This window comes from Opisthocomus hoazin, chromosome 1, assembly GCF_030867145.1.
Source record: "Opisthocomus hoazin isolate bOpiHoa1 chromosome 1, bOpiHoa1.hap1, whole genome shotgun sequence".
NCBI classification, from domain to species: Eukaryota; Metazoa; Chordata; class Aves; order Opisthocomiformes; family Opisthocomidae; genus Opisthocomus; species Opisthocomus hoazin.
Genome location: NC_134414.1, coordinates 42751630 through 42767996, shown reverse-complemented (window position 1 = coordinate 42767996; position 16367 = coordinate 42751630). Strand labels below are relative to the sequence as shown.

Here is a 16367-nt window from a genome sequence, read left to right as displayed (position 1 = left end):
ATGATCCTGTTTCAGAAAGTCAAACATGGCAATCCAGGTCTGAGGAGGAAAGTTCCTCAGTAACATTTAGTAACATGCATGCTGGACATATATACGGCATACATATCACACACATTTTTATTTGAGGATCTTCATACATCCACTAAATGGTCTCAGCATCAAGAAGATTTGTAGTTAACACAGTAGCAACCATTTCTTTCAGAGGCTGATCTTTTACTCAGTAGAAAAGCAGAGATAATCCTTAAAGTTTCAGACTGATCAAAATGAGATCTGAGTTAATAGTGGATAGTAAAAATAAAAAAGGTTCTTTTTTATAGTTCACTTGGTAAATATCTCTCCCCTTGTGTTGATCTTCCTACTACAGAATGTTTTTAAAACTCAGACAAATTACTTACTATCAAATGAAAGATTCGTTCAAGAGAATTATTTTAATGTCAGTGACCATATGTGGAAAACTACCTTGAATATTCTGCAGAAAATACAGCACAGACATTAAAATTTTTCTGTCTTTGTAGCATGACGCACAAAATTCAAATTGATATATATTCAGTTTCTGTTATTTTAGGGTTCCTTGGATTGTTACTTTCTGCTCTGCTGCAAGATCTTCTCAGTCAATTTACTTACAATACATATTCTATACGTAGAGGTACTATTTATGCATTTAGCAATTTTTGAAGAGATGTATAAGAAGGGCAATCTACCATGTAGAAGCTATTACAGCTAACAGTTCTATGCTCTTGTTCGTTGGCTAGAAAATTGAAATAAAGCTTTTTATATCCCTAAAGAATAGGAAAACACTAACAAACATCTTGGTTATACTGTTAACACTGCCACATTAGATGGTACATTACTAAAATAAAGTTTGAAATAGAAATTTACATTAATTGCTATTTCATTCATAATCCCATATTACCCTGAATAAGGAGAGAAGGGTTTTATGCTTGTGTAGAGGCTGCTCATTTTCCATGAATTACACATTTCCATTTTTAACAAAAAAAAAGAAAATTATTTTTTTCCTGAAGAAATTCACTATATGAAGAAGTAAAACACTAGATATTTTTTTCTATGCTGTAGGATATGCCTTTTGACTTTTATTAAACTGCTTGATGAGTTTCCGATTTCGTGAATCAAATTGTTATTATGTGGAGCACTGGAGATGTACAGGACAGGGAAGAGTGAAGAAGTCAAACTTGATTTTCAATGCTGCTCAAAAAATGTTTCAAATTTGTCAATAGAAACTGCTGTCTTATCGTGGATAAAAATTTTCAAACATCATCTTCCTACAAGTTAAGATAATTTCTTCATTCACCTGAGCTAAATTTTACACAGGAAAAAAAAAATTATGTCTAGTGAAAAATAATATATATGATGAATTTTGACATTCTGAAACTACGTTAGAGATAGAACACTTTTTTTCCTATCAGATGTAATTATTGTCTAAAATTATTGTGAAGTAACATCTGTAAATATTTCCTGATTGATAATTTGTGAGAAGTGTGCTACTAGTGTCCAATATTTAGGCTCTTTGGATTCAACAGCAGAATCAAAGTAAACCGTTAATTACTCTAAGAGTATGGTTTAAAGCCACATCTGAAATGTAACTATTGTGGCTACACATTCCGCATTGTCTCTAAAATCTACCTTTAAACAGATAAAATTTAAACATCCATATCTAACCTGCTCCCTCTAGCCCACATTTTTAATTGAAAGAGAAACAAACCCATCCAGTGACCAATTTGTCTTACTTGCTTTAGACTTCTGTCTCTTTCAGTTACAAACCTTGGGAATGCCTATATCTCAGGAAGAAAAAAAGAGACTACACTGGATGCCTGATTTGCAGATATCAAAGTTAGATCAAGCAAATCCCACCCTTTCTAATAAGCAATTCTCTCTTTCTAATACGTATGAAAGTTGAACAAGACAGAAGTATGATTTTGATGTGACCAAATGCTTTCCAAAACTCAGGAAAATCTGTATTTGGATGAACCTCGGAGCAGCCTTGGCTCCCACCATTTGTTCAGCTCTGCTGAGTGAACCCAGGCCTCTGAGGAAATAACACCATTGTCTCTTATCTCAGTAGGGAGCTGAATTATCAGAGGGACAACAGGAACAATAAAGGCCCTATCAGCTGCAAGATTTCCGAAGCATAAAATCAATATATTTTCCCATTATGTACAAAGTTGACTACGCATTAAGTTGTTTGGTTTGACTATCTCCATTTTATCACAGACATAAAAATGTACTAAATCCCACTGAGTGTTGGTCAATTCACTTGTCTAAATAAAAGAAGCAATTTGGCCCAAATCCCAGATCACATAGTAATTATCCTGTGTTCAGCAAAAAGCTTTTTGGGCTCTTTAAGAATTTTAGTGAGTAAGGAATAAGTTAGCATCAGGGAATTAGAGCCAACAACCTCATTAAAAATTTTTACTTGAATATGGACCCCATGTTGGGTTTGGAGGTGAGATCGATAGCCCAGCTCAAGTGCGTCTACACCAATGCACACAGCATGGGCAACAAACAGGAGGAGCTGGAAGCCATTTTACAGCACGACAGCTATGACTTGGTCACCATCACAGAAACTTGATAGGATGATTCTCACGACTGGAGTGCTGCAACGGATGGCTATAAACTCTTCAGAAGGGATAGGCGAGGAAAGAGAGGCGGTGAGGTGGCACTGTATGTTAGGGACTGCTTCGATTGTGTAGAGCTTGATGACTGATTGTGATGACAAGGTCGAATGCTTATGGGTGAAGATGAGGGAGAAAGCCAACAAGGCAGACATCCTGCTGGGAGTCTGTTACAGACCACCCAACCAGGATGAAGAGGTAGATGAAGCATTCTGCAAGAGGCTTGCAGAAGTCTCACAATCACTAACCACTGTTCTTGTGAGTGACTTTAACTTACCGGACATCTGCTGGAAATGCAACACAGCAGAGAGGAAACAGTCTAGGAGGTTCCTGTAGTGTGTGGAAGACAACTTCCTGAGGCAGCTGGTAAGTGAGCCTATCAGGGGAGGTGCCTCGCTGGATAGGCTCGCTAAGGCCAGCTTGGGCTTAGTAACCATGAAATTATAGAGTTCTCAGTTCGTGGTGAAGAGTGGGACCAGCAAAACCACCACCATGGACTTTCAGAGGGCAGACTTTGGCATGTTCAGGGTGCTGGTTAAGAGGCTCCCCTGGGAAAGAGTCCTGAAAGGGCAAAGGGACCACGAAGGCTGGACATTCTTCAAGGAGGAAGTCTTAAAGGAACAGCAGCAGGCTGTCCCTATGTGCCACAAGACGAACCGGCTGGGAAGACGACTGGCCTGGCTGTGCAGGGAGCTCTTGCTGGGACTCAGGAAAAAAAGGAGGGTCTAGCACTTATGGAAGAAAGGGCAAGAGACTAAAGAGGAGTACAAGGGTCTCGTTAGGTCGTGCAGAGAGAAAATCCGAAAGGCAAAAGCCCAGCTGGAACTCAGGCTGGCCACTGTTGCAAGGGACAACAAATAATGTTTTTACAAATACATTAACAACAGAAGAGGGCCAAGGAGAATCTCCATCCCTTATTGGATGCCAGGGGGAATGTTGCCCACAAGGATGAGGAAAAGGCTTGAGATACTTAATGCCTTCTCTGCCTCAGTCTTTAAGAGTCAGACTGGTTATTCCCAGGGTACTCAGCCCCAAGTGCTGGAAGATAGGACATAGAGCAGAATAAACCTCCCATAATCCAGGAGGAAGCAGTTAACGACCTGCTATGCCACCTGGACACTCACAAGTCTATGGGGCCGGATAGGATCCACCCAAGAGTGTTGAGGAAGCTGGCAGAGGAGCTGGCTAAGCCACTCTCCATCAACTATCAGCAGTCCTGGCTAACAGGGGAGGTCCCAGATGACTGGAGGATCACCAATGTGACACCCATCCGCAGGAAGGGCTGGAAGGAGGATCCTGGGAACTACAGGCCTGTCAACCTGACCTCAGTGCCGGGCAAGATTATGAAGTGATCTATCCTGAGTGCGTTCATCGGGCATGTGAAGGGCAACCAGGGGATCAGGCCCAGCCAGCATGGGTTCATGAAAGGCAGGTCCTGCTTGACCAACCTGATCTCCTTCTATGACCAGGTGACCCACCTAGTGGAAGAGGGAAAGGCTGTGGATATTGTCTGCCTGGACTTTAGTAAGGCCCTTGACACTGTTCCCCACAGCATCCTCCTGGAGAACCTAGCTGCCCATGGTTTGGATGGATGTACACTTCACTGGATAAAGAACTGGCTAAATGGCCAAGTGCAAGGGTGATGGTGAATGGAGTTAAATCCAGTTGTCAGCCGGTCATGAGTGGTGTTCCCTAGGGCTCAGTTTTGGGGCAAGTCTTGTTTAACATCTTTATCAATATTCTGGATGAGGGGATTGAGTGCTTCCTCAGTAAGATTGCAGATGACGCCAATGGGTAGGAGTGCCAATCTGCTCCAGGGTAGGAAGGGTCTGCAGAGGAATCTGGACAGGCTGCATTGATGGGCCAAGGCAAGCTGTATGATGTTCAACAAGGCCAAGTGCCGGGTCCTGCACTTTGGTCACAACAACCCCATGCAATGCTACAGGCTTGGGGAGGAGTGGCTGGAAAGCTGCCCGGTGGAAAAGGACCTTCGGGTGTTGGTCGACAGCCGGCTGAACATGAGCCAGCAGTGTGCCCAGGTGGCCAAGCAGGCCAATGGCATCCTGGCTTGTATCAGGAATAGTGTGGCCAGCAGGAGTAGGGAAGTGATCGTGCTCCTGTATTCAGCACTGCTGAGGCCACACCTGGAGTACTGTGTTCGGTTTTGGGCCTCTCACTACAAGAAAGACATTGAGGTGCTAGAATGTGTCCAGAGAAGAGCAACGAAGCTGGTGAGGCATCTAGAGAAAAAGTCTTATGAGGAGTGGCTGAGGGAAGTGGGGCTGTTTAGTTTGGAGAAGAGGAGGCTGAGAGGAGACCTTCCTGCTCTCTACAACTACCTGACAGGAGGTTGCAGTGAGGCAGGTTTTGGTCTCTTCTCACAGGTAACTAGCGATATGACGAGAGGCAATGGCCTCAAGTTGTGTCAGGGGAGGTTTAGATTAGATATTAGGAAAAATTTCTTTACTGAAAGAATGGTCAGGCATTGGAACAGGCTGCCCGGGGAAGTGGTTGAGTCGCCATCCATGAAGGTGTTTAAGAAAAGTGTAGATGTGGCACTTCGGGATATGGTTTAGTAGGCATGGTGGTGTTGGGTTGATGGTTGGACTTCATGATCTAGAGGTCTTTTCCAACCTATAATTCTATGATTCTATGAAGATGATAGCAGAATCATGTCCCTGGAAAATGAAAATAACTTATCTTCAAGGAAGCAAATGTTCTTCCTGAGTGGCTGAAGACCTCAGGTGAAACTACAATACATTTTATGTATTTAAGAGCAAAGCTAGGTACTTCAGTTGACAAGGTAAAATATGTACAACTGTCTGTTCCAGAACAACTAAGAAAAGAGAAGCTGGAATACTATCAGAACTGTAACAGTCATAGGAAAATTTAGCTGGCAGAAGCTGGAAGGCTGTCGCTGAACTAAGGTGATAAGGACCATCATGAAAAACAGTATTAGTAATTTTTAGCAGTATCATACTAGTACTATACCTTAACCTGTGCTTTGGCTTGCACGAAATAAAAATTGTATGATTATTATTTTAAGCCTTACACAAGATGTCAGTGAAAGCGAATATTAATACACTGTGTAATACAGTGTAAAAAACACTGGTAAAAAAATATGCTGGAATATAATCTGAGTTAAATCCTTCCTTCCTACTTACTTTCAGAAAATTATGCTTAATTAATAAACTTTAAATTAGTTTTTCTTTCAAAAACAAAGTTGTGATCAGACTAGGAATATATTGAAGGCAATTTTTCTCACTGCTGTAATATTTTGGCATTTTTCCAGATAGAGAGACATGCACAAAACATATGGAGACATATGCAAAACATCATAATAAAAGCATCTGGTCTTTCTATGAAACCTCAAAAGAACTTGAAGAAGTTTGTCAAATGTATCAAATGTAGTTGGTTCAGAGACTGCAGAAGCTTTTTTCCAAATTTTTCGGTCAGCGTTTAGCGGCTCAGATTTGTGATACTTCAACACAGTAGTCCCCAATAGACACTAAGCTAACTAGACAGGAAAATCTCATCCACCTTTGTCAGCCTTCCTATCAAACATTGCTTTGTCTCATGGGGTATTTCTTCCTAAGTTTAGAAACCACTTTGACATGTTAGCTACTTTCTTGTAAGGCTGTCATGACGGAAGCAGAGTTTTGTTCATGAAAGACTGCCTGGGCAGAACCTTGCAGGTTCACCTTGCAAGAGCTTGCGAGAAATAGCCCTTTGATAGCATGACTGGAGATCTGAGTGACATAGACTCCAGAGAGTCATCCATTTTCCAGCTGCACTGCTGTTTTATTCAAGCTGGACCCAGAGATTTTTACTGTCTCTCAGTATCTCAAGGAAAAGCTCTGCCAAGACCCTTCTCCTGCTCTGTGCCGAGAACACAATGATCATGCTAGGTCTGATCTACTGTGACATGGGATGATAACAGCTTTCAGTACCAATGCGAGCACCAGATGCTCAGCACTTCTGAGGGCCAGGTCACTATCTAATATTTATAGAGTCTTTCACACTGTAATCCACTATCCTGCACAGGAAGTGGAGGATGTAAGGCATTTTCCTCACCGAGCAGCAAAGCAAGAAGAAGCTTGTATCACTAATAGTTAACAGGATCTCCTTCACTTGCCCTGTATCTCTTGCAGTTTAAACTCTTCAGAGAAGTGGTAGTCTGTTAGTCTTGTGCCTTTCTCAGTTTTACCGTGACTAGGAGTCAATACTAGCACCAGTGCTTTCACTCCGTTTGACTGTTTCCCACTGAAAACCACCTAGCTCAAAGGGTCACGCTGACTAAAGTATTACAAAGTTTGTCAGAAGAATCAGTAGAACCTCACTGAGAGGGAATCTCACACCACAACCTTCCCCAGTAGAACCACAGGCTATAACAGACAGCTTTTTGCTAGGTTGAGAGAACAGCATGTACCTGCACCCCCACCTCTAATAAAAGTTGGTCAGCATTGCCAGCCATGCCAAATAATACTATTTGAGGTCCCCTTTCAGAAGTGATGGTCCTGAATGATCCACCTGGAAACACTTCCATTTGCCACTGGAACACTGCCCACAAATCCAAGGCATTTCAGTTGAGTACCAGTACCTTTTATGTCCACCTTATGAAGTCAGATAAATATTTTATCATTGCAATAATGTACTTCTTCTAATGTATTTATAAATAACTATGATGCTTCTTGGATGGCTTGTCACTTGATCTCAGTCTCGTGCATTGTAACTTACCTGAGGCAATTTGGAATCTCACAGAAATTCTCCTACTTGTCCCTTCTTATTCATTGATTGCAACTAATTGCAGAATCTTGGATGCAGTACCAGTATACGGATATGTTCAGTGATAATAAGATTTGACATAGTAAAATGCAAGATAAGAAGATATGTTTAGCTAAATGTGATGGAATGGGACTGAGTTTATAAACTGCTAACATCTTATCCCCAGAAAATAACTGGATATCGAAATACAATGAAATCAGTCAATGTTTTCCTGGGACTTTGGAAGGGGCTCTCCCCACAAAAAAATGCCAGAAATAAATGAGTCAGTTTTGTATCTCTTCTGCATTGCTCCTACTCTCCCACCCCTCATCCTATATCCCATACACAGCTGGAGTGCTTCTCCTTAAATAGAAGATTTGTTGGGCACATAAGTCTTTAAGGGGCCTTTAAGACTTAGATGTTGCTGGTGTCTAACAAAAAAAAAATATTATTGAGGTATCAGCTGCTCCAGAAAACTTTTAATTCTGCTGTTACACCTGTGGTTTAATAAAATAAAATGCATCAGGTGTCATGAAAACCTGAATACTATAACAGTAGAGGCATCGTCTACCTTATCAGAGGCCTCAGGGAAATGCATTGGCTGTGATGGTTAAGAAGAATGGTACAGTAATAGGTCAGTAATTTCGAGAGCATAAGAGAAAAGGGAGATAAACTGAGACATCTGGGAAAAGTAAAACTTAAAGGCAGAATTTTGTAGAGAACAGATTCATTTGCAAGAAGACTACTGATTCACTAAAACTAAGATTATAATGTGTATGAAATTCAAACTCCACATAAATCAGTGTCAAAATCTGACTGAAATCCAAATGATTCTGTTGAAATGAATAAAATTAGAGCAGATATAAGCCATTAAAAGAATCTGTCGTGTCCAGCTAAAGTAACTTAAACAGGATCGAGTTTACGGGCACCTTTCACACTGAGCAGTCTGCAGAACAGTGCACGTGGACAAGAATTTAGCAAAGGACTTGCATAGTTTCATTTCTCTCCTAAATTATATATGTTTGCTCTGAACTGTATATACTGTATTGCCTGTTCTATTTGTGCTAGAATTGAATGGTAAAGAAATAAACAATTTATAAGGGCAGAACATACTGAGTGGTTTCAAAACCCTAGAGATTAGTGAATAATAAATTTAGCCAGGCCTTTTGTTAATACCATAGTGCTCTACTGTTGAAGTCCCATATGATCATGGTGCTAATGCCATTTTGGGGATGAAATGGATATTAAAATCACAGTATGTTTCAAAGAGACCCACTGAATAAAAGAGACCCTGATTCCGCTGCCATTGACTTTAGCAAGAATTGTGTAACGCTCTAATTCAGCCAAACAATATTGCACTATTTATGTTTCAAGAGTGGAGGATATGAGACAAAGGAATTAATGAGATTTGTTTACAGCCCTCAAGGAAGTCAGTCTTGGAAGTTTTTATTTCTATTCTGTTCTTTTCTGTTCTGTCCTATTCTACTCTATTCCGTTCAGCTTGTGCTGCTGCCCTCATCCTCACAACATCCAAGAACACCCCAACAGTTACTAAACAATATGTTGTATATTTTTCACTTATGATTTATTTTTGAAAGATGTAATATTACAAAAGACTTGGGCGGAAGGCTGGTTTTGGATTGGGATTCTAATTACTTTTTTTTTTTTGTTGCCCCATTTTGGATTGGACATGGAGTTTGTCTCAAGCAGCTGTAGAAGGAAAAGTGAAGACTATTTTTTGTTTCGAGTAAAGGCAAAATTTTTGCTGTCCTATATGTTTCTAGTACCTAAGCTGAGATCAAATGCCTGCACACTGTGCTTGCCATGGAACATGGAGATGTTCAAGGTGGTCCTCAGACACGTGTGATTTTGATAGTTCAATCTCCTGTACAAACTTTACCTTTGTGCAAGGGTGCTCCACATTGTGCTTGACAAAGGCAACTGTCTACCAGAGTCCCAATAGGTGAACTCTTAGCAGCAGCCTGGATTCAGACCATTGAACACTTCAAGGCCAACAACAGACATCTCGAATTCCGTTTGAGATCTTGCAGAGAGCCAGTGTAAGGAAGATAGGGCTAGCTAGCTATCCTTTTGATAGCCCAAGGTGTCAAGGAAAAGTGTAATTGGTCTCGTGCTATCTAAAGTTTCCCAAGCGCTGATAATTTCTTTTCTAGTTCTATGGCAGTCTTGAAGTCTAGCCAACAGTGACTGGAGGATAGAAAATGAGAGTGCGTGATTTTCTGCCACAGAGGACCTTCGGGTTCCTAGCCAGAACGAAATTGCAGCTGCTGCTCTGATTTGGCAGGACGTGCACCTTCTACCCACCGAACACTTACAAACTCCTCAAAACATCACTTCCATTCCATGCAGACACAAGCCACTCACTACTCAGCTGAGGTAGTTTTTAATTCCATGACACCTGTGGTGGTGCAACCCCCTCCTCACACCTGGCGATCCCGAAACCAGCTGGCATTCTATTCTTGTTTACCCTACAAGAACAGCTAGCTGGCATGACTGGTCACACCTGGCACTCCAAAATTAGCCAATGTTGTATTCTTGCCTAAGTTGCAAGAATGGCTAGCCGGTGTGACTAGCCATTTTTCACGTCCTTGAATGAGGGCAGTGATTTGGGACAATTTGGCACTTTCCTTGTCTTTGTGCAAGAGCAGCGAGTTGGGTGGATCCCAGTGGGTCCCTGACCGCGCCTGGAACCACTGATGCCTAGAGGTGTGCCTGCCTGCAGAACTGCACATTCTGGGTGGTACTGGAATTACGTAGTTACTGTCTCAGCATCAGGATTACATCACGTGGATTGTGAACAGGACGGAAAAATACTGATGCCTAAAGACAATCATCTTGAGACCCTATAAACAGCGGTACCAAGGAAGGCCCTTTGAGCACTTCCAGTCTGCAGTAACTCCCTCTGAGTGGGGTGCTTCTCAGAGTAACTCGAATTCTGTCAGCATCACCTGGGCTGGTCTCCTGGAGACTCAACCTTCGCCCGTTGAGAAATCATTTGATTTGAAGTGAGTATTTCACTGAACTGGAGGGGAGTTTTTGTGGGAGTCTATGTGTGTGAATTGATTCAACACGATGTTCTATTACTGTGATCGCAGCAGCAAATTCTCCTTAATCACTTAGGAAATGTTAAATTAACCGGTGATTAATAGCTGCTAACTTCCTGTGATTCTCTCTTTTAAACTATGAACACAGGAACATATTCCTGAGACATAAACTGCTATGGTCTGGGGTGGGTCCTGGATCCAGCCGCGCCCAGGGTCCTCTCTGAGAAGGGGTTTAGAGGGCAAGGGGGTCTACTCCGAACCAGGTGACTCAACAGGAGGGTCTCACTATCCCCTTACGCTTTCTTACATTCTATACAAAATCCCTTTTGATTTTGCATTCCATTTATTTAATAAGTAATAGGGTGAACCTTGCCAACGAACTTTGTAGGATCACGTTTTCTATATTTTGCAGTAAAACCTATTCTTGCAAAACCTTTGGGTGATCATCTAAGCGACCTAGCCGCCCACTCGTCACACGCCCACACCGCAACATCTTTCCACAGAAGAAAATAAACACCACTTTGGGGTTTTTTTTTTGGTTTTTTTTTTTTGGTACCTTTCCACTTTTCGGACGGGACCACCTTCTCCCCCTGGTCCAGGCGCTTCCCCCGCATACACACACCCCCGCACACCCCTGCACGTCCCGCTCGCAGGCGGACGCGCACAGCCCCCCCCCTCGCCGTGCCCGTGACTGTTGTCTGAGCCCCCCCGCGGCGGCGGGGCCCCCCCCGGCGGAGGGGGCGTGTCCTGGGCGCAGCCCCGCCCAGCGCGGCGGTGGCGGCGGCGGGGGCGCGGGCAGCGGCGGGGAGGCGAGGCGAGGCGAGGCGGCGGGCGGGCGGCGGAGCGGGCGGGCGGCCGGGGCGCAGCCGGCGGCGGGAGCGGCGGCCGGGCATGGGGGCCCCGGGCGGTCGCGGCAGCACCACCGCCCGCCGCAGCCTGCAGGTGAGGGCCGGGGGAGGGGGGCGGGGGTGCGCCGCGTCCTGCGCCCCCGAGCACGACTTCGCACGCAGCAGCAAAATTGGCAAAAAAAACTCAAACCAGATATTTAGATACGCGTTTATATATATGGTCGTTTGTTTCGGGTTTTGGTTTGTTGTTGTTGTTTTTTTTTTTCCTCTTAGAGCAGCCGGGAAAAAAGTTTTATTTTGTTGCCGCTGCCGACGCGAGCGGCGGAGAAAGGGAAATGGGTGGTTAAAAAGGGGAGAAGGAGGAAAAAATCCCCCTCGGAGGCGATGCCCGAAGTTACTTACCGGGAGCGCGGCGGGCCTCTGGGCGACTTCGGCTCGGGTTTTAAGCCGGCAGCCGGAGAGGGGGCTCGGCGGGGCGGCGTGGGGGGGTCCGTGGTGTCGGGGCTGGGGCCTCCGGCTGCGCGGTGCGGGCCGCGTCCCCGCTGCGCCGTGGGCTTGGGAGGGGGGGAACAGGCGTGGAAAGGGAAGTGGGGATGCCCCGGCCCGGGGTGCGCCTGCGGGTGGGAGAGTGGGTGCTGTTGGGGAGAAGGGGGGGCGGGGGAGGGGGCGAGGAGAGGAAAGATGGCATGGTCGGGGGGGGGCAGGTGCTGCTGGTGTGGGGGAGAGGCGGGGGTGCCCCCGGGCCGTCCCTGGCAGCGCTTTGGTGTTTGCTGTGGGGAATGGAGCTGGTGTTGCCTGGAGAGTGGAGACGGCGATGCCCGGGAAGTAGCGGCTGTGCTGAGGGGAGGGGATGGGGAGGGAGGGAGGATGGCTTCGTGTGGCTGATGCCGCGCTCCCTGCTCCAAGAGGCGGTGGGGGGCGAGGTGGGGGTGCCTCTTGCCTCCCCTCCTTCTCTGACACCACCCCCTCCCCACACCCCTGTGCCTCTCTCTCACCAGCACTTGCTCCTCTTCCTGCTCTTCGTTGGACCTTTCAACTGCTTTGCCAGCTACAGTCGCGCCACCGAGCTCTTCTACAGCCTCAACGAGGGGCTGCCCGCTGGGGTGCTGATCGGCAGCCTGGCCCGTGACCTGCGGCTGCCCACAGCTGGCGGGCAGCGCCCTGCGGCCCCCCAGCCCCCACTCTCCTTCACCCTGGTCTCCCGTGGCTTGGGGGGACAGTACGTGCAGCTGGACAACCGCTCCGGAGAGCTGCACACCTCGGCCGTGGAGATCGACCGGGAAGCTCTGTGCGTGGAGAGCAGTGGGGCTGCCGTCTTTGGGGGAGCAGCTGCTGTCTCCTCCTCCTCCTCCTCCTCCTCTTCCGAGTCATGTCTGCTGCTTCTGGATGTGCTGGTGCTGCCGCAGGAGTACTTCCGCCTGGTGAAGGTAAAAATTGCTATTCGGGATGTCAACGACAACGCGCCCTGCTTCCCTGTGCCCCACATCCGTCTTTCGGTGCCGGAGAATGCACCTGTGAATACCCGCCTGGCTATCGAGCACCCCGCCCTTGACCCCGACGTGGGCACCAACGGTGTCCAGACCTACCGCCTGCAAGATAACTACGGTGTCTTCACCCTCGATGTGGAGGAGAATGAGAACGGGGAGAGGACCCCCTACCTGATTGTCATGGGGGCTCTGGACAGGGAGACACGGGAGGAGTATGTCACAGTCATCGTTGCTGAGGATGGGGGGACTCCTCCGCTTGTGGGCAGTGCCACCCTCACTATTGGCATCAGCGACATCAATGACAACTGCCCCCAGTTCAGTGACTCACAGCTCAACGTCACCCTTTATGGGAACTCCAGTCTAGGGACACATGTGGCCACTGTCCACGCAGTAGACATGGACCTTGGATCCAATGCCCAGATCACCTACTCCTACAGCCAGAAAGTCCCCCAGCCATCCAGAGACTTGTTCCATCTGGACGAAAGTACAGGAAACATCACGCTCTCCAGTAAAGTTGATGGGGACACTCTAAGACTCCACAGGCTGATCATATTGGGCAACGGTCCTGGTTGTATCCCTGCCGTGATTACAGTGCTAGTGACCATCATCAAAGTAATGATGAGGCCACCTGAAGTCGTCCCTCGTTTCATAGCTAATGAAGTGGAAGGAGTCGTGTACTTAAAGGAACTGGAGCCTATCAACACACCGATAGCATTTTTTACCATCAAAGACCCTGATGAAAAATACAAAGTCAACTGCTGTTTGGATGGTGAGGGGCCTTTCAGACTTTCACCATACAAGCCGTACAATAATGAGTACCTGTTAGAGACCACAAAGCCTTTGGACTATGAAACACAGCAGCTGTATGAAATCTCTGTAGTTGCATGGAACTCAGAAGGATTTCATGTCAACAAAATAGTCAAAGTACAGGTTCTGGATGAAAACGACAACTCACCAATTTTCTCTCAACAGCTGATAGAATTATCCATTGAGGAGAACAATGTTCCAAATGCTTACTTGACCAAATTGCATGCTACAGATGCTGACAGCGGAGAAAGAGGGCAAGTGTCCTATTTTTTAGGACCTGATGCCCCTTCCTATTTTTCTTTAGATAAAACCACAGGAGTTCTTACAGTTTCCACCCAACTGGACAGAGAAGAAAAAGAGAAATACAGATACACTGTCAAAGCAGTAGATTCTGGACTCCCGCCAAGAGAATCAGTAGCAACTGTTACCATCACTGTATTGGATAAAAATGATAATAGTCCAAGGTTTATTAATAAGGATTTCAGCTTTTTTGTGCCGGAAAACTTTCCAGGTTTTGGTGAAATTGGAGTTATAAGTGTCACAGATGCGGATGCAGGGCAAAATGGGTGGGTTGCCCTGTCAGTTCTGAATGGAAGTGATATTTTTGTCATAGATACTGGAAAAGGAGTTTTGAGAGCTAAAGTCTCGCTGGACAGGGAGCAGCAAAGCTCGTACATTCTGTGGATCGAAGCAGTTGATGGTGGTGATCCTGCCCTCTCTTCTACTGCAAAAATAACTATCCTTCTTCTGGACATAAATGACAACCCCCCTTTGGTCTTGTTTCCTCAGTCTAATATGTCTTATTTGCTGGTCCTTCCTTCTACCCTTCCGGGCTCTCCCATCACTGAGGTCTATGCTGTCGATAAGGACACTGGCATGAATGCAGTCATAGCTTACAGCATCATAGGAAGAAGAGGCCCTCGACCAGAGTCCTTTAGGATTGACCCTAAAACTGGTAATATCACCTTGGAAGAGTCCCTGATGCAAAATGACTATGGCCTCTATCGGCTGCTTGTAAAAGTTAGTGATCATGGCTATCCAGAACCTCTCCATTCCACTGTCATGGTGAACCTTTTCGTCAATGACACTGTTAGCAATGAGAGCTACATTGAAAGTTTGTTAAAAAAGGAGCCTGATATCAGTATAGAAGAAAAGCAACCACAAATATCCATGGAGCCTACGCATAAAAAAATGGAGTCAGCGTCCTGCATGCCTGCCTTGGTAGCTCTGTCAATAATAAGCTTGGGTTCAATCGCTTTAGTAACAGGGATGGGCATTTACATCTGTCTAAGAAAAGGAAAAAAGCATCACAGAGCAGGTGAAAACTTGGAAGTACAAATCCCATTAAATGGAAGAATTAACCTGCACATGTTGGAGAAGAAACCAGTGGAGATTTCTAACATTTGACATTTCTTTGTGGATAAATCCAACATCTGAGAAACCTTGGACAGCTCTGAAACACCTAGCTGTGGGTTGTATTGACAGGGGTTGCAATGAAGGACCGCTAATTTATAACTTAATAATATTATAATTGTAAATAACTGTTTACAGTTTTTTAAACTCAAATTCAGTGTACAGCTTTTTTATGAAACCTTAGTACTAACAGCTAGCACTCTGTCTGTAAAAGCATGGACATCATTTGCAGCTTTCATAAGTCAGTAAGATCAGTGATCATAAAAAAGGGGAAGGTAAGAATGGTTCTTTAAACTCAAGTTTTAGAAGTCTTTTTAACCACAAGAGGGCATCAGATGCTCCTGAGCAGGGAACTGTTCGAGGTACTGTCCATGAGAAACACAGAGTATATTTTAAATATATTGGTTTTAATATAAAACACACATTGGCATACAGACATTTAACCACAAAGAAGAGAAATGCCTGTCCCAATGTATGTATAATTACAAGAATAAAGACATTAAAATGCACTAGTAATAAAAAAAAAAAGAAAAAAACAGAATGTTTATTACCTCACAAGTAAAAGCTTATACAGTAGGATAGAAAAGGCATTAACAAGAAGTGCAATTCCTGTCGAGCAAGAATGCAAGATATTGCGATGAGAATCTGAACTGCTGTGACATAACATCTTTCATTTGCTCCAGATTTCACCCACATTATCATTTGCTCCAGCAATCTGCTGGTCATTTTTATGGAAAATCGTATTTAATATTTCCTACAGCAAATAATGACAGAACCCCATGCTCATCCTCATAAACATGCCAGATGCAAGGAAGCAAGGGAATGGGTAAATCTTCAGTTGTCACAGAAGTGGTGGGGTTTTTTGTACTTTGAGCAATCTGTCAGTTGTACTCCATCACTTTGGTTGTGTAACAGATTTTTCATGTGATACTTTTGAATCTGATCTGCCAGATGAAAACAAAAATCGCTTCATAATCGAAGGAATTACAGGACAGTTTATTCTGACTATTGCTCCTTTCTGGATTGGTATTTCATGTGAAAGATCTTATTTCTGACTTTTGGCAACCATTCCTGGCTCCTTTTCATTGGCTTTGATTTTGGATTAGATCCAAAATCTAACTTGTAAGATTGGTGGCATATTTTCTTGATAATTTATTCTTTGTTGCATCCTCTGCAACAAAGCAGCAGGTTTATCAGTGGTGTATCACTTTCACTTCATTTTAAGAGCTGAGAGCTATCTTTTGTATGATGATTACATCAAATTTCTCTGTGTGAACAAGATAAATTAGTGTTATGCTTAAAACTGATTATTTTGATTTCTGACATCATGTGTCTGTAATGTACCAAAAGTGT

General features: G+C 44.6%; 1 protein-coding gene and 1 long non-coding RNA gene across 2 annotated transcripts in view; one reads left to right on the top strand and one right to left on the bottom strand.

The window, feature by feature from the left end:
* Positions 1-12116, bottom strand: part of LOC142361600 (uncharacterized) — a 25376-nt gene extending 13260 nt beyond the window's left edge. The window contains exon 1 of the long non-coding RNA XR_012764227.1: positions 11710-12116. This is a non-coding gene — a long non-coding RNA (uncharacterized LOC142361600). The remainder of the gene's footprint in view (positions 1-11709) is intronic.
* On the top strand, positions 11320-16367 carry PCDH20 (protocadherin 20). The gene is made up of 2 exons (XM_075422734.1): positions 11320-11401; positions 12306-16367. Exons 1-2 carry the CDS (start codon positions 11351-11353, stop codon positions 15006-15008), a joined length of 2754 nt encoding a protein of 917 aa, XP_075278849.1. The 5' UTR covers positions 11320-11350; the 3' UTR covers positions 15009-16367.